This window comes from Strix aluco, chromosome 1 (assembly GCF_031877795.1).
Source record: "Strix aluco isolate bStrAlu1 chromosome 1, bStrAlu1.hap1, whole genome shotgun sequence".
In the NCBI taxonomy this organism is placed as follows: domain Eukaryota; kingdom Metazoa; phylum Chordata; class Aves; order Strigiformes; family Strigidae; genus Strix; species Strix aluco.
In genome coordinates, this window is record NC_133931.1 from 124,918,182 (window position 1) to 124,939,968 (window position 21,787).

A 21,787-nucleotide genomic window follows, 5' to 3' on the forward strand; every position below is an offset into this window, starting at 1 on the left:
GCATCCTAGCCACACCTAAAATTTTATTACACAATTAAGAAGGTGGTGGCAATATATTAAAAAGAAAAGAAAAATCACTACTAGTGATATAAATCCTGTAGTGCTAGACATTTTAATTGTTCCATTAATATTTGTGTGTTACTTTCCCTAAACAATGACTGTGCTGTTTATAGAGCCAAACCATCTCATGGACGCTTTCTGTATTACTTTTCCTGTAGAAGCAAAACCAGCTGGCAACTTCCGGGAACTCTTAGGATTACATACTTCCAAATGAAGGAAAACACATAAAATTTTTAGCATGCAAAGAATCCCTGACATTATTAGAAAGATTAATTAATACTTAGCATATAGTAATTTAACTCCTTGTTCTACAAATTGGAGACTAAACTTTAGAGATTATCAGCATGTAAATCACCAAGTCACACAAAGATGTGCAAAATGCCCTTTTAAAAAGAGTAACAACAAAGTTTATCTCTATGTAAGAGAAGGGAAGAGATTGCTGCTTAGTTATGTATGATCTGCTCATAATATACAACTCTATGGCTGTTACACGGTTATAGAGAACACCTATTTTTTTAAAATAACTTTGTTGTGTAGTACACATGGGTGTTGTTTGCTCGGACACATACAAGAAATCAATTATAGACACATAAATAAAATACAAAGCCTTACAGGAGGACTCACTGGTACTTTTTATCCTTCTCAGGGGGGATATAAAACAAATCTCTGAAAAAGTGGTCTTTAAAACAGCATGTAGATATGGCTACAGTCACTTGAGTTCACAGATCAAGATATTTGGGTAAGTATGAAAAGAGGTGGATATCAATGTGCTAAACTGGGACCACAGCCTTCTCTGCTAGAGCTGTCAGAAAGGCAGAGTGGGCACCTGACAGTCAGCAGAGAAGTCTTAAACCACTTGTTTTGGGGAGAAACAGTTGCAGTCCTCATGCTGCCAAGCTCCCCTCTGCCATTCTGAATGGTCCTCTACACTGACCCCACACCCAGACCAAAAGCACCGTTTCATTTTAAACCTCTGGTTCAGTAACTCCAACAAAATGTCCCCTTTTCAGGTGTATAATCTCAGGGATCCAACTGAAAACAAAAGTGCTTAGAACAAAGACGTGGAAGGATGTTATTTTCACTAATCATTAAACAATAGGTTAAAATTTCTCAAAGGAATTTCACTGATGTTTAGGTCCCAAACTTCATAAATTATTTTTATTAGGGAAAGATATTTTACCTTATATAGGTATTTTTAATTCCTTTATTAAATTTTTTTGCAAGTTTCCATTCTCTCCCTCAACACAGAGCACCAGGATCCCAGATGAAGAAGGCACGGCAGACAATACGGATTCTCACCATTAGGTGCCTTCGAGGTTTTTTTTTCTCATTAGAAACAAATTGTCTTAAGAAAATAGTTGATACCCCAAAGATATATAACTGCCTGAACCCTCTGCATTTGCATTATCCCTGGCTTCTTACAGTCTTTTTGGCTATGAGGAATATATTTTATGTATTGGACTCTCCGTTAGTCACATGTAGTGGATTTATCACCCCACTCTGCTTTTTGTTTTCTGAGCTAAACAACACAGTATTTCTTCTTGCTGCCTCTTACATTCCTCTGAGCCAGTCACCTGGCTGGTGCCAGGGAGATAACAGATAAACTGAGAGAAAAGATAAATTAAACTTGGCTTTTCTCTCAGCTTTAGAACTGTTAAACACACCAGCATCTTTAAAAACTGTACAACTTTTAAATAAGGCATTAACTAGATTTTGTTTTCAAACTGGCAAAACCCAAGGACGTTTTGTTGGAGCTAAATTGGTAAACGGATGAAACAAGAACCTCACGAACCACAATTCTGAGTTGTAATTTTCTGTATTTAATTTGTGCTAATATTGGCTCTATGCATGCAGTTTCCAACCACAGGTGAGATCCGAGAATATAATCTGTAACTCATGCAGGACTCAATTTCACTTCTAAGCATGTAAACCCATTTTACCAGGCAGCATGATTACAATAAGTTAAACAAGATTGTTGTTTACGCTCTGTGATATTTATTTGTTGATACCCTGAAATTGTGATCTCATCTGTCACCTCTGTTACTATATGACATTCTCATGAGTTTTATCAGTTGTCCCAAAAGAAAAAATAAGTGTGACACCTTGTACAAAATGGAAGTGCAGACACCAACACACTCTATGGGAGACTTAAATTTCAGCAACTTAATCCTGAACCCAGTTCTGTTGCTATTGAAGTCAATGGTAAAATTCCCCCCTGACTTCAGCAACACAACTAGTTTACTGTTTGATAGTTTGTGATCCTTAAGAACAAAGGCAAATTTTAAATCTATCTCTGAAGGCCTGTTATAGCAGGTGCAAAAGACAACCTGGAATCATTTTGATACTGTGCTTTCACAGCTTAACCAAAATTCAAAGATAAAACTCTGTGAATAGTAGTCACAATACTTAGTAATACTACTATGTCGGTCACTGGTGAAAAATATCCATGTCAGTCAAAGAAGAAAAAGCTGTAACAACTTACTGCTGCTTGCCGATGTGTATTGGAAAGAATCCCATGAATCTTTACTTTGTCTTTCTCCATTTGGTCTATATTGACCCACAAATCCCGGCTGGTAGAATCATATGGGCCATACGTCCTTGAAGTATAATAATTATGATCTGTATCCTCCTGAAAGGGGGAAAAAATCCGCATTAGAATGGAAGATACACCTTAGTTTTATATAAAACTCACCCTTGAAATACTGAATCCTGTTGCTCCCGGGAGCAGCAAAAAAGACTACACTGCAAGTCAACAATGAAGGAAAAAAAATACAAATTGCAAATGTGTTACAGAAGACAGCTCTGCTCCTAACCACAAGCAGTTGGCAAGACAAAGAGCTACCTCATGCAATCATTTTATATTATGATTATAATGTTCACTATCCCCCAATCCCAATCATACAGTTCCTGTAACCACATCAGTGAAATCTATGGCAAAATGTTTGATGGCTTTCAAGGTAAGATGGCCAGTAAGTTCCTATACCAACAGTCATGCTCTAACAAAGCAATGAGCAGTACTGACAGTTAACACCTTAAAAAAATTGTTTTTTCTAACATTTCTAAACATAATTTACTAGAAGACCTTTTATAAGAACACCCAAAAAATTCCTAATAGCTATAGGCTTACAATGCTATTTCATTTTAAATCTCCAAAAGACTGTTTTACTGTACATTTGCCAGAGTGAGACAAATACATATATATTTATGGAAGAAAGCTGCCTAGTTCTCGCAGTCTTTAAAATGACAGTAGTTGCTCTCATGCTCATGTCACAGCAAATTTAGAGGTAAAATACATGAATCCTATGTGTGCCACGGGAGATTGTGCTAGTGGTCCATCAAATCCTGCAGCTTGCAGATAGCCAATTCCACAATCAAGTGCATGGTTAAGAAGACAGTCAAAGTCTTGGCAATGTCTGCTATTTTCAACAACAAAGCTGAGAGTCCCAACACTCAAAATACTCTGTATGCTGCTCAACCTCACTGCAATCAGTTTACACTTGAAATCATATACATTTAGCACAGTAAAAAAAGTAAAATTTTGAAATCTTATTAGGCAGAATTAGTTAATGTTTAAAAACCTAAGCATAGAAAATTCCAAAATTTCTATCAAGGTCAGCAGCTATGATGGTCTGTACCTTCCTAAAAGATAGCTAAGACAGTGAAAGGAAAAAAAAAGTGCATGGTCTGAGGTGAGAGATGAAACACATCCCACATTCCCAGTCTTCCTTAACTTGTCCCAAGCTGTTGTAACCATAAAACATTTAAATCAACATCATTGCCAGCTTTCTTCTGGATAGCTACAAGTAATACTGTAAAAGTAGTACATGCTGGTATTTCTCAGTTCCTTTCTCCCTTCCTTCTCCTCTGTGCCAAAGCAAAATAAACAAAACCTCAATGATAGTGTTTTAAAATTAGAATAAACTTAGAAAATAAACAGTGGCATAGCAAATAGAAGAGGCGGACTCAGAATTTAGAATTAGCCCCAGTGATGGAGAAGTTTCTCTCCTGCAGCATCTCCTATCTCCAGCAAGCAGTGTGGGTCTAACCTTCACATCATGCCATGCTGCCATGCAGACTGATACCGCCTCCCCATGACCCACTCCCCAGAGCATAACCCATTCCTACTGATGAGGTCCTGAGCTGAAGATATACTTAGCAAGGGCTTATATTCTAGATGATACTGTTCATGTTCTAGGTTAAATATATTGACCATAAATCCTGTTTCACCTGGATTTCACCCTACATTAACACCATTACTGATGCATTTTACTTAAGCTGATGCTGATATAATCAGGTTACAGAAAACATCAAACAGAAAGTATCTTCTGCTGTACTTTATATGCCAGGATGTACCTGCAGAGTAAATCTCAGTGACACTTTTGAAGCAACTTCTAACAACTTCAGCAAATCTAGGTTAGTCACATAAGTAAATATAATTAAAACTGTATTGTCAGGAAAAGGACAAAAGCCAGCTACCTTACCAAATTCTCTTCTTCTTTAATGTCAACAGGTATTACTGTCATGTATACAAAGGAGGTACAGTAAGTTAAAAGGTTTTGACAACAAAGATGTATTTTCCCAGTTTTAATTTATCATTCTGAAGAATTTCCATAGAAATTAAAAGTTACATTTAAGGCATCACAAAGTCTTAAGGAAAGAGCTCTGAGAGACAAAGAAGAAGAAATAATTGACAAAATAGCTTGTTTCAGATAAACATGCAATTTTTATACTATAGTTAAAACTGTGCAGAGTTTTTGCATTTCCACTTTTTCATAACTAATAAAGCCACTCCAGTTAATTACTAGTAGCTAAGCCCCTAATTCCACAACTAGAAGGCTCTAACACTGAGCCTAGTTGGTTGCTCTGTAAGAATGCTTTAAACGGTATCTTGATCCATACTTAAAGCAGAGTCATCATACATCTTGTAAATCAAACACTTAAATTACATCCTTCAGATCCACAATTTTGTCAGTGTGTGAGGAATTACTCAGGTATAAACAACTACTAAATTTTGCATTAAAAAAATTCTCATTTACTGTTTTAATTAAAGTTAAATAACCTTAGACACCTCTGGAAGGAAACAAACACACTTCTTTCTCGGATTATAGAAGGAAAGCAGAATTCCTCTTGCTCTTTGGAAAAGCTTCATAACCTTCCTATAGATGTATTTTTGAATGTATCATTAGATATCTCTCTCTTACATTCTGATTCATTTTTTAATCCTATCTGTAAATTTACAATCTAACTACAATAACAAACATACAGCTAACTACTAAAGTTGGCCTGAGAAGCTTGGGAGCTCTTTGTAAGGTTAGGATCCATGCTTGCATTCCAAGCTGCTGCATTCACAGCTTTTAATGTGCATTCCCAACGAAATTAAATTGTTGGAGTCTTCTATAAACTTCCCAGCTGTAGAGAAACATTTTATTGGTATCAATAGATATCTATGAGTTTTCATTCTGACAGAGCTGTTTATAGGCTTTGGTTGATCGCACCTGCTTCATAATACATTCCATCACCTACAGGTACTATAAGAAGATGCAAAAATGCTTCAGAAATTATGCTGAATTTGCATGTAAACTACCGAATTAAGAAAATAATTTTAATAGTTACATGACACATACATAGAGTTCTGTAGATAGGTAGAATTATATATGAATACAAGCATGAAGAGAAACAAACTTTTCAGTATCTTTTAACGACATAGAAGAATGTTACCAAGCGAAAGAACATGCACAAAAAGCAGAGAACATACTCATTACTACTTCAAGAAAATATTTTTTCTTTGTTTTCCAGGTATTTTGGGGATATGAGCGTTATTTCCTTATTGCTTCTCTAGATGTACAGTTCTATCTGAATACTGCATATATATGAAGTAGGAAGCACTTCTCTTATATTGAGAAGTACAGCTTTCAGGCAAAGGATTTTTCCAGAGATTTTTTGCACCAGCTATGATGATTACTGTTGGCAACCTTTGTGAGTATAAAGGGAATATTTATTAGAAGCTCTCTCATAACTCTTCACTTTTGGGGAAATAAGTTATTTTTAACCTAAGGCAATCCTCGATGTTGAGTTGCCATCTTACTGTAGATTGTAAAGAAAATTAATTTCTTCCAGTTTTCACGAGGGATATTTTGTGATGACGCTTTCCCATATTCTCCAGCTACAACTGAATTTTCTCAGGAAAGCTGAATGCACGCACTACTCGTGAAAGCTCAGTGTAACTGAAGATTAAGCCCTCTTTAAATTCCTGGTGTTCACTATTTGTCAAATTCAATGACTGAACATGCATTCCATTTGTTACACATACAGATACTCCCAAATACAGTCCAAACACCACATATCCATTTCCTCAATAACTGCTGTCCCTTAACAGATTAAGGCTTCAAATATGTGAGGTGAGCTGTTGCAATCAATACACCATAAAGTAACTATGTGTAATATTTAAAAGTAACAACCACATTACGTCTCTGAAATGCTTTCAAATTACTAACTGGGATTCTGGCCAAAAGATGTACATGAAAATTGTACCAAAACATAATTGAAACAATAAAGTTCCCCCTCAACAGAAAAAGACATCATGATTCAATGATGATGCAATCACATACATAAACATGGGACTTTATAGGTTTAACTCTACCTGTCACATTTCTTCTTTAATAGAGATTGAAAGGTACTGTAAATCTCTGGGAGACAGGATATTATCAAACAAGATTTAGGTTAAGAATAAGAGCCTCTATTGAATCCAACTGCATGAATATTTTGCTTTTAAATACAGGATCTAATTGGATCCAAACCACAGACATTACTGAACAAAAAGTTTTGCCATATGTATATGCAAGGCTGCAACTGAAAAAAGCTAGTAACTTCAACCAGAAAAAAAGCAGCTGGGATCCAGAATGAGCTCTACTGCTGCACAATAGTATGCTGTACAAAAACTCTTAGGTTCTCTGCAGTTGAAAGAAGAGAGACTGACATTCACAAAGCAAATCATTATAGATCAGCCAGCCAGCAGTTACATTTTGGTAGCTTAAGTTTTGGTTGCTTTCTCCCAGTCCTGGGAGGCTGTTTGTGACATGACTGATTAAAAAAAAAAAAAAAAAAAAAAAATTTCAAATCAATTAATCAATCATCCAAGGCTCCTTAACTTGAAATATCTGTGATTAAGTGCCACGAGGTATTGCCAGCTGCAATAGAAGGCAATTAGACTGCATTTAATTTGATATCTATTGTTCCTTTAAATGTTCAATTTATTGAAGTTGCATTTTCAGACTTCCATTGAGATGACACCACAACGAACAAACTCTGAAGCCATCAAGGCTATGGAGTTAGACTTATAGATGCCTAGTTTTATCACTGTAAAAGGAATGTCTGGTATCTGATTTTTAACAAACTGTATTCAAAAATTGTCCAAATTTTGCTAAAAATCACAGACTAGGCTTATTTTTAAATGAACCGAAAGTGGTGCTGATATTTGCCCCAAAAATTAGTACTGAGGAGATTCATCACCAAATACTAAGTTCAGAAAGTCATCTTTAACTCTGAATATAATATGAGCATTTATAGATGAATAGCCTGTGAAATTAATCAGGCAATTATGTTTTCTAAAAGCTGCATTTGTAGAATAAAATGGAAATACTGGAAGGAGAAAACAGGCAATTATGTATTTAAAAATAGACTACTTTTCAGGAAGAAAGCAAAGATAATAATAAAATACTTGGGAAATTTAGAAGAAGGAAATGAGCTAGCAATTAGAAGTATTTCCCTAATGAAAAAAAAGCAGTTCTGACAATTCATTTTGCAGAAGAAAAAAGAACACCCTTTCTATTAAAATAAGCCAACGACAAGATGGCCCTGCACACATACAATGAAACGAGCTTCCTCAAAACTCTTTGTGCTCTTACCCAATCTCACGTAATGCTTGTTACTCTCTTATAGTATCTCTGCCTATCCTGTCAGTAAAATACAGCTAAAATTGAGTTCTGAATTGTTTCAGATTTTTGTTAGAAAATTGCTCTTAGACTTCTGAACATTACTAGCACCCACCAGCTAAAAACATCATAAGGAGGAGAACAGAAATGACAGCTCATGTAGGGCTTGAGCTAGCTCTGCATTGCAGCTGACCGAGAGCCTCTTCCAGCCGGTATGTGTTTGGGCACGGAGAGGGGGTGAGAGATGCACGGTCACGCTCTGTGTTAACAGGGCAGAGGAAGCACATGTGTATGCTGTTGCAATTGAATTTCCTCATTTATTTACCTTTTCTTTAGGCAGGCACTGACTGAGACAGGGGTGGGCAGCAAGGATACATGAAGAATATCCCTGGTCTAACAGCCACTAGCAGAAGAGATGAGACAGTATGAGAAAAGATCATCCATCCTGAGGTGTGGTCCTAATGAGAAGATTAAGGCCAGAGAAAATGGGGAAAGAGACATTTTGCATGCTGCTGCCATATAACTGCATTTTAACACAAAGTAATTATAATCATAACATAGCACTGTTACGATGCAATTTTACAGTTTTTATATTACGATGCAATTTTACAGTTTTTATAGGATCTGATAACTGAAGAACCCAGAATAATGCTTAATTTGAACTGGCCTCTCAAAACATTGAAAGCTCTAATTTCAGTAGATAAGCTACACGTGAGCTACCACATGAAAGTCTTGCAGATGATATATATAGTGGCTGCTACTTAGGAAACTCGATTGTTATGAGTGGTTTTCTGATGCTCAGAAGTACAGATTTCATTTCATAAGTGCTTTGCATCAAGGATAAACTCTCTGCTGTTTGATTTCTTAACAAAAGCATTTGGTCTGAATGAATCTCTACTGAGGAAACATACAATTTACAGAACTGCCTCACTGCTTTCACAATGACAAAGCTACAATCTGTTCTTGCTTTTTTTTTTTCTGGCGCCTTTTTTTTTTTTTTGGCTTTTTTTTTTTTTTTTTAATATCTGACATGGGAATAATTTAGGAAATAAGTATATATGGGCACAGCATACATATGCCACATCAACAGTCAGTAGAACCTGAAAACAGTCTGCAAATATCACTGTTGATTACACAGGCCTTAGCAAAATCCATTCTGAACAGCCAATATCATGTCTAACAAATGAGGGGAACCCAATCTAACAAAAGAGGAGAAATCCTCTGTCTCCATGCATTGGGACCGAGAACTTCATCTGACACTATATTCTCCAAGAAGAGGCTACACGAGTGCTCTGAAGAGTCCTGAACACCTGTTGTGTGTGTGCGGTCACCCTCAAACTCAGGTTTTCACTAGGGCCAGTATGGAAGTCACTTTGCCCAGAATCTCACAGACTTACATCTGGAGGTTGTTATTGTAAACACTAAATGATGTCACCAGCTGGGATGAAACAAAAATTTAGCTCACACTTTTCACCCCTATGTACACACAAGGCTTTACACAGCTCTACATCTTAAACTCCCATGTCCTTAAACCGCATTTTTCTGAGTGCCTGACAGCACCTATAATGGAGGGTCGCACACGCTGACAGACAGTCTGGCAGAGAAGAATGCCATAAACCTGTTATTAATCTAAAAAGCCATTTAGTCTTTCTGGATTTGTGAAAAGCCAATGTGGAGCTACTGCCTTTTTCATGATATTCAGCTGCTTTTGAAAGGAAGCTTCCCTCTAGGGAACCGATATAAAACTGTCAGCCTATTTAGGGGTCATTACAGCAGTCTTATAAAGCCCCTTGGACTGTCTTGTCATAAGAGACAAGCTTCAAAAGAGTAAAAGTCTGCAATGCCTTACTTAAGCCAGGAAAAAAGCCAAATCACCAAGTCACTCAAAAACCAATTACAGTAGGGAAATATTTATTATGCAGTTTTGTTCCTGATTTGCTGGAGCAGGAGTTTGAGAAATGACATCCTCAAAATAAGCCTTTATTAACTGCTCTGTAGCATCCTTTCCACTAAAAGAAAATAGGAAACACTGCAATAAAATGACCATGAAAACACCTAGCAGCAATTTAATTTTGGTGTAATTATGAAATATGTTATAGAGTTTATTTTCTCATTTTTAGATATGTATAAATGACTAAAGTGTTCATAAAACTGAAACTGTAAAAATGACTGTAAACATAAAAAACTAACTACCAGGTCTAGACTACAGATCATCAGTGGTTATGAGCCCATATCTGTTACCAGCCCCATTCTTGGGGGCTCATGACTCCAGATAATGCCATAAATAATTACATTTTTGTCAAGTTAGCTTTTAAAGATTTAGAATTTCAGTCTTTCAAAGATTCCCTTCTTGTGTCAAATTATAACCAATAATGTATTTATGAGTGTATATACTCTGACATACTTAGAGACACATTTGTCCAATTCCCCCCCCCCCCCAAATACATATAATAAGTTCAGTTGAATTTTTTTTTTTTTTTGAGTCCTGATATTAGAGCAACTTTAAAATCTCTGTAGCCTATTAATTCCTCCTGGTACATATTCAGAAACTGGGATGGGTAAATCATCCTTGTTTCTCATTCTCTGTCCCTTCTCTACTGGAAGAGACAAGATGAAAACAGAACCACCAAGATGCAGCAGCCCTGAGGCCTCACATGAGGAGGGAAAATGGCAAATCTAAATTGGGATGAAAAATGTTACAGATCTGAAGAATAAAGTTAAAATTAGAGGTATAGTTTCTAGTTGATCGGGGCTTTATGTAGGACAGTGCAGGAAGCTGTCTCCATACTGCTGTGTGCTGCAATTCCTGAGCAGTTAATACTGCGTCTCAGGGATCCATCAGGGCTCACAGCTGAAATCATAGGGCAATCACTTGTAAGAACACATACAATCGATATTAAATTGATACAGGTAGGAACATGAGTTTATTAATGCGGTAGGTTTTTACCTGTAGGGATAAAGCCTAATTTGAAGCTTTTAAAGGTGTTGTATGCTCACCTCAGTCAGCACTAGTTTTTGCCAAAGCCATGGTGTTCAGTTCAGCTGTGTGCTGTTCAGCTTAGAGCCAGCCAGCAGCACGCTCATCACAGAGCCTGGGCATCAAAGGACAAACTGCATCACCATGGCTTCTCTAGAGAGTGCTCGGTTTAAATGGATTGCAACTAAAACTGATAGTCTATTTAACCAGAGCACTTTCTAGTTTAGCCCTCACATACAACACACTTGAATCTTTAGTTACTAAAACACAGGACTGGCTGAAATCCACAATGAATATGCAAAATTTCAAAATTACCATTCATGCCTTAGAAACGTAGTGATAATTAAAGTGGTTAAGGTGTAGCCCCGATTTCTGTTGCTCTTTGGAAAGCTTGCTCTTTGCTTTGGAAAAAGTATGCATTTTGCTTTGTTCACGTGTATTTTTCTACACACATCTGAACAGGAGTTCAGTTGGGATATTCTATACAAGACTATACAAGAATATTGAAGGGAACTCTATGTACAATTTTAACAAATTGTTCTCACCAGCCAGATTTCTTAAAGACTTGTCACAGAAATGCTTCTTTATCTGATCTTGCAGTCACACTCAAAAAAAAAAAAAAGGAAAAATCCCTTGAGAGGTCTCTAATATAAGTGCCACAACTGTAAAACATCATATTTAATTGAGATGCTTGATCAGGTACATGCTGGCTAGACAGGCACTTCCAAGTCACTCCCTTTGCATAACATCAGGCTCCAAACAAGGTTTCTGAACAAGGATCTGCACACTTGCTCGTTTCAGGAGGGATACTCTGAACACTTCGCAATTACTCAGACAAGATCAAGATGCTAAATAATACCCTTCCTCTGCTGTTTCCAAAAAGCGCTACTGCCTTCAAGTTAACCCAGCATCTAGTTAATCCGATATTCTCAAATATTTCAAAATTATGCTAACACATGACTTTGACGTTATTTTTTTCTTGTGTATAATTTCAAAATCTACATTGCTCTTTAAGAATAGAGTGATTCAAAGTGAAAAAGTTTTGTAAACTTCTATTTCCTTTTTTGGCTTTCAGCTAAATGCAGGACACTAGAAGGCACAACAGAAGGTACTACAGAATTACTGTTGACTTGAAAGGTGTCTTCTCACAATTTCAAGCAAAAAAAAGTGATAGGAAACATGTATATCCCTTCCTAAGCACTGAAAAACAGTGAAAGATGAAGACATGAGATCTTACTTGTGTGTCAAATCAATCTTTTTTTTTTTTTTTTGGCGGGGGGGGGGGGGGAAGTGAGGAAGAATCTCATCATTTTGACTCTGACCATTTTTAATTTGCTTGATACAATTTGTTACTGGTATATTAAAAAAAACCCCAAACCAAAAACCCACAACAAAAAACCACAATAAACCTTGGCCTTGTTACTTCAGATTTAGATAAATAGGTAGCTGAACACGGTGGTATTTGGTTTGCAGGTTAGACACTTCAGTGCGGCTGTTTGCGTAAGTTAGGTTTCTAAGTACTCATTATCTGTACCACAGACCTAGTAAATGCTGCCAGCGAAGGTCTGCCAGCTCAGCAAGCTTTCAGGTCCACTTTAGAGCAAATGGAATACCCACCTTGACTGCACTGCCTGTACTGACCATGATGAGATGCAGTTGCCTAAGCACAGGAGGAAGCCAGAGCCATTGGAGACTTGCAGATATGATCCAGGACCTACAGCAGACCCCTATCCTACAGGATTAACAACGAACCGTTCAGTATCACCACAGTGCCTAAAATGATACCAGCCACCTATAGCTAAGCAACTGAATTTCACCTTAAATTTCCACCATCTATAATACGATACTTTAACTCACAGACAAGAACTTGCACATACCTCATCTACCCACATGCACCTGTACTTACATATCCAAACTGAGGAGCTGAATTTCACCTTCAATTTCAATCTTAACTATAATTAAAAAAGAAAGCCACTTGTACAGACTCCAGCCTTTCATAGCAGTCACAGTAGCCTAGTATTTTATAGAAATTCATATACATTATTAGAGCAGTATACACATGTGTACTACCCTTAATTGAATGTTTATGTAAGAAACAAGCTCTGCAGTGTATTTAAGAAATTACCTTGATTTCCAAGGTGAAGGAAAGAATGTCTGACATGCCTTTAAGATAATACTACTATAAGAAAATCAACATTTTATGCAGTTAATGACTAAATGATAGCATCAAATACTCTATTTCCATTTTTATTGAAAAAAAAAAAAACCCCAACCCTCAAACCCTTTTCTCACAGTAATATAACTGTAGTCCAGCTGTATAGCACATGAATTACTTTTTCAACAAAATGAAAATTCTCAGAAATAAGTTGCTGTTTCATTCAACTCCATAGTCAACAGTTGTACACCTGTAGCAACTGGGGTTTTGTTTTCTAGACAAATAGGGGCATATGGTGCACTTGCCTATAAGGAAGGAAGATGTTCCAAACATCCTCACTGAACTTGCTACAAACCACTTGTATACCCCCCCTAAATGAGCACCCACCAGGCTGCTGACACGTGGAAGCCACAGTGTTGGCCCACTCCTGGATATGACTGAACTCAGCAGTAGCACTCTGGAGCCAGATTATGCCTGTTCTAGCACTGCAAGGCATTTTTCTTCTCATATACCAGGAAAGAGGCATCCACACTTCACCTGAGGTAGGAAGAATGTGAGAAAGCTGCTTGTTTTGCTGTCTGTACTGGAGCAAAAGGGGAATACCTCCGAGAGATCATGGCATTTTATCCCTCATGACATTTTACTGCTCCACCTGTATGAGATGAGACAGATAGGATTTCCATCTGCAATTTCTCCCCTTTCCTAATTTTGTTGCCAAGGCTACAGAAGGAATAAGAGAGTGATGCTTTCATTTATTTAAAAATTTTAATAGGAACTTTTGAAAAGTCATGCAGCTTGATACAAACGCATGAAGCGAACCTCCAGTAACCCTGTCACATCTCTCTACTTCTGTAATGTTGTGCTGCTAAAAAGTCTGGTGAATATGTGAAAGTTTGTTGTTCTTTTTTTTGTTCCCTCCTTGTTATTCACATTGCAATTTACTGCAGACTCTCCAAAATCTCCAGTGCCAATTTTGTGTTCTAGAAATAAATATACTGTTTTATTACTGATGGTCTGTGAAAAGCTAGACATGCTGCACATGAATGCATACCAGTGCTACAGAAGAAAGAAAACAAAAATAAAAATCTGTTTTTTTTCATTACTTATTAATTTCTGTTCCGTGTATGAAATACTATAGCTATTAAAGAGTTTCATCAGCATTTTCTTCAGCAGTTGACAGCATTTAGCTGGCATTTTTGGAAGGACAAATGCACATTTTACAAATAGAACTTTCTTAACTCTGATCCCCCTCTTGATAAAAATTTTGAGCTTTGGCCCCATTTATTATTCTCTTTGAGAAGTCTGTATAACTGATGCAATCACAATGAAGACAGGCCATTGACTTCCTGATAAATGCTGAAAGCTCTCAAGTTATAATTACTGAATTTACACACAAAGGAAGTGTCTGACCAAGTCTGAAATGATGTACCCATCTGCTTACATGCCAAGTTGTTACTGTTTTGGGATAACAGATAATTGACTCTCCCATATTACAAAAACATGAAAGATTTTCAGAGTGGCACAGAGTAATCCATCAATGTCAGCAGGAATCCTACAGCTCTGAAAATCTATCCCTAAGGATTGGTGTTATCCAAACTGGAATTATGTGGCTTAGTATAACAACTTTTTACTTACCTACCCAAATTCCTCTCCACTAACAGCTCAGTAATGTATTCACCCTCACTCCCTGCTTCAACCAGCTATGCACAATTTGCTGCGTGCTGTTAAATTAGCTAGGGCTGTTTGTTTTGCATGGATTGAAATGTGCATCACCCTCTGCTTTCTGCATGACCGAATTGATACAAGTCTCCCTCATGAGGACACTCCACGAGAACATAGTGAAGAAGGTCAGCAAAGAAGTGACCGGAAAGACCTTTCCAGCCTTCACAGCTACCCTATATTCAGCTTTCACTAGCTGAATCTGTTTTCAGCAAACTTCTGCAAGCAGGGGCTGAGGCATGTATGACTGAATTAATTCAGAAAGAAAGTACAAGGTCTGTTGTTGATACTGCTCATAGCTCTCTTCAGTCACGAGTTCAGCGATTCTGGAATAATTGTAATGTGCTTTAGGAACTTGGAGATGAAGAGGGATATGGAAATGAAAAATATTATCATCAAGAAAATTCAAAGGCAGATTCCATTAAATTCTGAATCCCCCGTCTCCTTTGCTATAAAAATTCATTATCATCAGCATGTTAAATTAAATGCCTTGTGTGCCAACATAGCTAAGCGTGTGGAAATGAACTCACGATTACCACAGAGAACTGTGAATTCCCTTACTTAAGAGTGGGGAAACTTGTTTTTAAGTTCTTTACTTCCCCATCCTCCCCCAAGTTTAAAGGAAATAGCGAATTAATCTCACCTCCAGACTTTACCTTCTTCTTTTTCAGCTATACCCGAGTTATTAGCAGAAACATCACCACTCAGTTTAGATTGAGAATAATGGTAATGTTGACAGGCTCATTGCTATAACACTTCTTGCAGAGCTGGCAATGAATTCAGTCTAACTGAAGACTGTAGAAAGACCTAGTGCAAGTGTCAAGATGACCTTGATTTAAATAAGCAATTAATAAATTCAAGACCAAAAAAAAAAAATATGAGGCTTTTCTCTAGTTTACCATTTTGCAACTGAAAGCCTGAAAGAAAATAAGACAGTGACGTATCAGCCTGCTGGCGAGCTAGAAATTGTGACATCATTGGTGGACAACTCAGCTGGACAAGCGGAAAAGAGTGAGTAAATTAATGATTGCCCCAGATTCTCATGTTGCAGGTAACATACTGTTTGGTGGGATTTAGTAAGAGTGGAGGACTAGGATGTTTCATGTGTGATTTGTGCTGCTTCCAGGACAATTCACTTTCTGGCTCTTCTTTATAGCTATTAAAAATAATCAATTAAATACTGGATTTATCAGTAATTTACAAATATTTTAATTTGACTTAGGATGTCATCTGAAGCAGCTTCATTTTGAGAAAGTTCAAATACTTCTTCATGTGATGTTAGGGAAAGTAAGAAACATTTTTTTCCCTTGACTCACATTGAAAAAAGGAGACTTGATTTTTCTGAAAAAAAAAAACCAAAACAAAACATTCTCCATCTCCAGTGAGACACTGGAACAGGTTGCCCAGAGAAGTTGTGGATGCCCCCTCCCTGGCAGTGTTCAAGGCCAGGTTGGACGGGGCTTTGAGCAACCTGGTCTAGTGGAAGGTGTCCCTGCCCATGGCAGGGGGTTTAGAACTAGATAATCTTTAAGATCCCTTCCAATCCAAACTATGCTATGATTCTGTCTCCATCATCTCCAAAGTAACAAGGTAATCTTCTAAAATAAACTCTCGAAGAGTGTGAATAAAAGCATTTAAAAACAGCAGTAACAACCTTTTTAGAAAACAGTGTAATAAACTGTTTTAGAAAACAGCGTAAGAAAAGTTTTGCTTTGAAACACTGCAAGAAAATCCTATACATCTTAGCTTTTAATTACTTTATCATTTAACAGCAAATTTTATCTCTCTTACAACAAAAATATGACATCTATATTCTACTACATAGAAAAGCAAAAGATATATCCATGACTCTTTCAGTGCAACTCCAGCATATCCCAAGACTGTTCCTCCAGTATATGCTAAATATCTGTTGTAATTTTCAAGCTTCTAACTATGAAAATAATAATATGACATTTAACTTAATTTAGAAAGTGAACACCAATAAGAGCACAAGAACAGCTGTACTCTCTTAGGCCTTTCAGTCTGGTCCCCAGAACTGACTAAGAACGATGCCTAGGAAGAGTAAAGGACCCAGAGCAAACAGTGGCAATTCCCCATTTTTCCTAGGTTCCAGTGATCTGCTCTTCAGAAACTCCCTTTGTGTTTAATAATCCTTGACAAATTTCTATTCCATGAATTTGTCTGATTTTGTAAATTTCGGCATCCCCAACATTCAGTGTCAATGAGCTCCAGAGCTTTTACAGTTTAATGACGTGCAGTAGAGAGGAATCATATGGGATGCTTGTTTAATCCTCTAAAACATTATGGAAACATCAAAGCCGTGAACAGCACACATCCAAACAGAGAATTCTGGGCTTAAGTCACACTGGTTTAAAATGAGCAAGACAACTGTGTTTTAAATACAACCGAACATGAAATGGTCTAAGACAACATAAAATAGCATCTGAAATGGCAGAAAACCTGATGTAATACCACCTTCAATTGTAAAATACATCTTTTAGTCACAGTAATTTTAGCCCTGGAAATGCCAGATCTATACCTGATGAATAAAGATTAATCAAAGATTGAAAAAAATACTTTCAAGCCTACAGGAGGAGCTCAAATTTTCCTTCCTCTCTTGAATGAATCCTTTACATACACCAAAAATCACATGATGTAGTAACTATTAACTGTGAACAAGAGACAACTATACTTCCCTAAAACTAAAAATAAGAATGAATGCAACTTTTGTTATGATAAAGATTTTGCAAGTAGACTGGGTAAACTGCAGCCTTGTAATTAAATCAGTTAAAGAGGATTTCTTTACTTGGAACTTAAAATGTTCTAACACAAAATTTGCTATTTATTTTATTGAGCTAAATAATATAGTCTAGGATCTTTCCCCAAAACTAAGCAACTCTTGAAAGCAGGTATCAAAGATAAAACTGATTGTCACCTTGGTTTTTTAGGGGTTTTTTCACACTTTTTTTCTCAATACAGCTTTCAGAACAGGAGTACTGTTCTTTTGCTCTCTAAAGAATCAGCTAACTCCAGTGACAAATCTTTGTTCTGCAAAGCTTCATTCCTCCCCTCTTACATATCAACTGCTTTAATTGAAATAAAAATTAAAAGCCTAGAATCTGGTTAAAACTTTGTACTGAATATGCATTACTTCGATACTTTATAATCTACATTATAATGTGACTATGCTTTAAAAAAGAATTTTGTCCTGATGCAGAGATCAATAGCATCCCCAATTTTATTACAGTGAGTATATCAAAATGTTATCCATGGAATTCACTCTTACATTGTTGAGGATCACCAAAAGGGAAAAGAAGATACAAACACTATTTTAGCAAAATACTTGATTAATAAATTCAAAAGCTAAATAAGCAGGCAACTCTACACAGGTAATTAAAGGCTCTAAGAGATGGCAAGTCAGAGAACAGACTTTAGAAGTAAAGCATGTCTCTTTCATATCTTGGGATGAGGAAAGAGAACAGAAAGCATCATTAAACTATATGATAAGGGATTTTTTCTTAAATGCAGAACTTTCTTCTCAGTAAATTGGAAGGATCATGGTTTCAGAATACAGTGTTAGTAACACTGCTCTATTTCTAAGTTCTTCACATGTAACTGGTATTAAAAGCACTGGGATGGGGGGGTGGAAGGGGAAGGGGGAAAAAAAAAAAAGAAAAAAGGAACAAGCCAGAGGCCAGCTTGGCCAAACCGGCAACTCACTATGTGACTATGATAATGTTTAGTTTTGGGGCTTCACTTATGCATGGACAAGTTTTTCTACTTTTAATACAGTGCATTAGAGCAGTAATTGCAGGGCTGCCTTATTATTTGTCCAGCTGAGTGAAATTTGTATCTTAACCATTATTTTTCTTCCTTGCTCAGACTTGCAATAAGAACACAGCAGTGGGCATGCTGACACTGCTGTCAGTAGCTGAGAATAATTGCTCTCAAATCCCAAGGGCTGTAAAACTCAATCCCTTCTGTTGTTTTTGCCAGTCAGAGTGAGACATGTTTGCTTCCACGAGTGACTGGGACTGATAAGGGAGAAGCCTTCTTCTGGGCAGAAACTCTGGGAGAAGATGCAAAATTCAGCAGAAGATTGTTGCCAGTAGGAAATTCACCAATGTTGTTCTGATAGGGGCAAGATGTGTTTTAGGTTTAAACTATAGGGACTGCTAAAATTTATATTTCAAATAACAACTAGAGAAACTAAAGAAAGGACACAAAAAAGAAAGCAAGCTGTTTTCAGTTAGCCACAACTTTATTAAAAGCAATACACAGCAGGAGGTATCAGTGACATCCACAGGAATAAATGAATCACTTCACTACTTGAAAACAAATTTGGTTTGTACTAAAATAGCCACAATTTTCTATGCCCACAAGTACCATGTTGGGGAGGGGTGGAGAAATTAAGATACAGGCAATTTTATTTGCCTTAGCATGCTCAGAATGCTGTTTCTTGCTTGGAACTGAACCTTCTGTCATACAGTTGCAATCATTCATTCTGTTCTAAGACTTTATATGACAAATTATGTTTTTCTCACTCTTTTCACAGTACAAAGCAATAAAACTTTACTATAAGCATGGCTACGCTCAGCTCAAGCCTGACTATGATTTAATCTATTATTTTATTGCTGGATTTCTTCTTTATATTTGAAGTTTGTGAAGGACTATTGTTTTGATGTAGTATCTCTATACAGTGGCAACAAATTTGAAAGTAATTCATGTGTTCTAAAGTTATTTTGCAAAGTTTGTCATCTTCTGCTAATGCCAATGCAAGCTATATATATATTAGAAACTGCTCCACTTCAATTTCTCTGTATTTTACTTTTCAGTGTTACGCTGTTCACTGGGGGTTAACCAGTCACAAGGATCAGGGACAGAGAATGGTGAAGCAAAGGACCAAGCAAATTGCCTAGAAATCTATAGAGCCTGCAGCTGGAGCTGCTTTATAGAAGATCTGTGATAGAGACACATAAACACAGAAGGAGAATCACCTCTGTATGGAGCTCCACATAGCCATAATCACAGGATATCACTTGAAAAATGATGCACATTTTAAACTATGGAAATATTATTGTGCAACATTTGCGCAATACACAATTATACATTAATACATTACTATGCCTTTTCCAGTGCTCAGTGGTCACCCCACATTAGCAAACAGGAACGCAGTTTTGGACACCGGGGACCCAACATCCATACTAGATGCATTTCAGGGATCAGTTCCTTTTCCAGTAAATGAAAAAGAGCAACAGGCAACAAGAACCTCTGCTACCTGCCTTCATTATTACCTTTACGGCTACAGGGCTTCAGGAATTAACAGAAGAGTTGGTCATACCATGAACCAGAGTTTATTTTAACAATATTAATACTCATTTACTTAATAACAGTGAATTATTATAGAGCATACTTTTCTTTTATGAGAGTATGTAAAGAAAGGTAGTATATTTGTCCTATTTTTCTCCTTGCTTGAAAGAAGACATGCCAAACTGGACAGATTCATTAAGATGTATTTTCATGCTCATTGCTTTTTCAGGGTCTTACAGTGTTTACAGCAACAAATTCCAACCTACACATTGCATTTCCTTGGCTCTATTTGTTCTAAATAAAAGGCACTTCTGAATGTCCCACAATAAACAAAAGTGGTAGATTACTCAACAAATAAAAAAAGAACTCAGACTCCCAAGACTGGAGAGAAGACTCCCAAAAAAGATGGGGGGGGGGGGGGGGGGGGAGAGGAAACAAAAAGGAAAGCTAGACTTGAAATTGTAAAATTGCAAAATCCCAGAAATTTAAGAAACAAATTATCTAGAAAGAAGAATTGTTGATATAAATGGCACTTCATCTTTGAATGTCCCACCTGATTTCTCAAATATGCCCCCCAATCATCTCTGTCTTTGAGGCCCCTGTATCTACAGTGTGATATATATTTCCCCTCTTAGCCTAGCACCCATGGGACCATGGATGCTGCCTCTGTACTGGCCAGTCCTGAGCACCACTTAACACATATGGGATGCAATTCTGATGCTTCCAAACTCTATAAAACTCCTCTAGCTTAGTGGGAAACACTTCAGCTTCTGACAGTCCCAAAGTTATTCCAGGTAGAAGGTTTTCATGTTTGGTTTTGTGACACTTGGGAATAAATATGCCTTAGTCACAGATGCTCCTGTCTTCAAAGGGAGACTGATGCTCTCATTTGCCAGGAAGCCAAGAAGCAAACTCTGTTTCACTGCATCACCAGAATACTGTCTTTTTGTGGTTGACCTCTGCAGTTGATTTGGAGTGCTGACAACCTATTTCTCTACCTGTCCCAAGGCTACCTGCTTTGGGTATTTCTCCCTTTTTACACCTGCCCCTCCCCAGAGTTTGCTCACTCTCTCTGCCTACATTATGTAGTGGGAACAAAACTTTAATAAACATCTTACGGTATATGGCCCCAGAGACTTACATGTTCTCCCTCCTCTGTATTTGGGCTCAGTAGTACCAATTGCAAATAAAGCAAATAGGACACTAGTCTCCATCCTTGGGAACCTTTTTGGATTTACAACATTCTAGTCCCTAACTGGCACATTACAATAACCCTACTAAACTAGGAGAAAAGAGGAGTATTTTCAAGATTGTCATACTGTTTTATAAAGTGTTTATGATAAGCATTTGTTATTCATTGATTTTACCCTATAATCTCCAGTTTACTATCCGCTCTCCAGAAAGACCACAAATATTACGTGCCTAGAAAATGTGGCTTGCAGCAGAAACCTGTTCTTCCTGTCCTTTGACTTTCTCTTTGGCATCTCTAGTTTTGCAGGTATGTGCTGCTACAACACTGCACCTATGGACCACAAAATTCCCGTTCTCCAGCAACTTAATGAGACTTGGAGGTCTTGCCTTCTCCTCCCCAAGGTCCTGCCCATTTCTGAAGGTCCTGCACAAAAAATAGCTATA

At 37.1% G+C, this 21,787-nt stretch overlaps 1 protein-coding gene across 1 annotated transcript in view; it reads right to left on the minus strand.

Annotated features, from left to right (window-relative positions):
* The window catches only part of PLXDC2 (plexin domain containing 2), a 279,813-nt gene that overhangs the window by 132,136 nt on the left and 125,890 nt on the right, over nucleotides 1–21,787 (minus strand). The window contains exon 3 of the mRNA XM_074834342.1: nucleotides 2,543–2,689. Coding sequence (XP_074690443.1) covers nucleotides 2,543–2,689 — 147 coding nt within the window. The remainder of the gene's footprint in view (nucleotides 1–2,542; nucleotides 2,690–21,787) is intronic.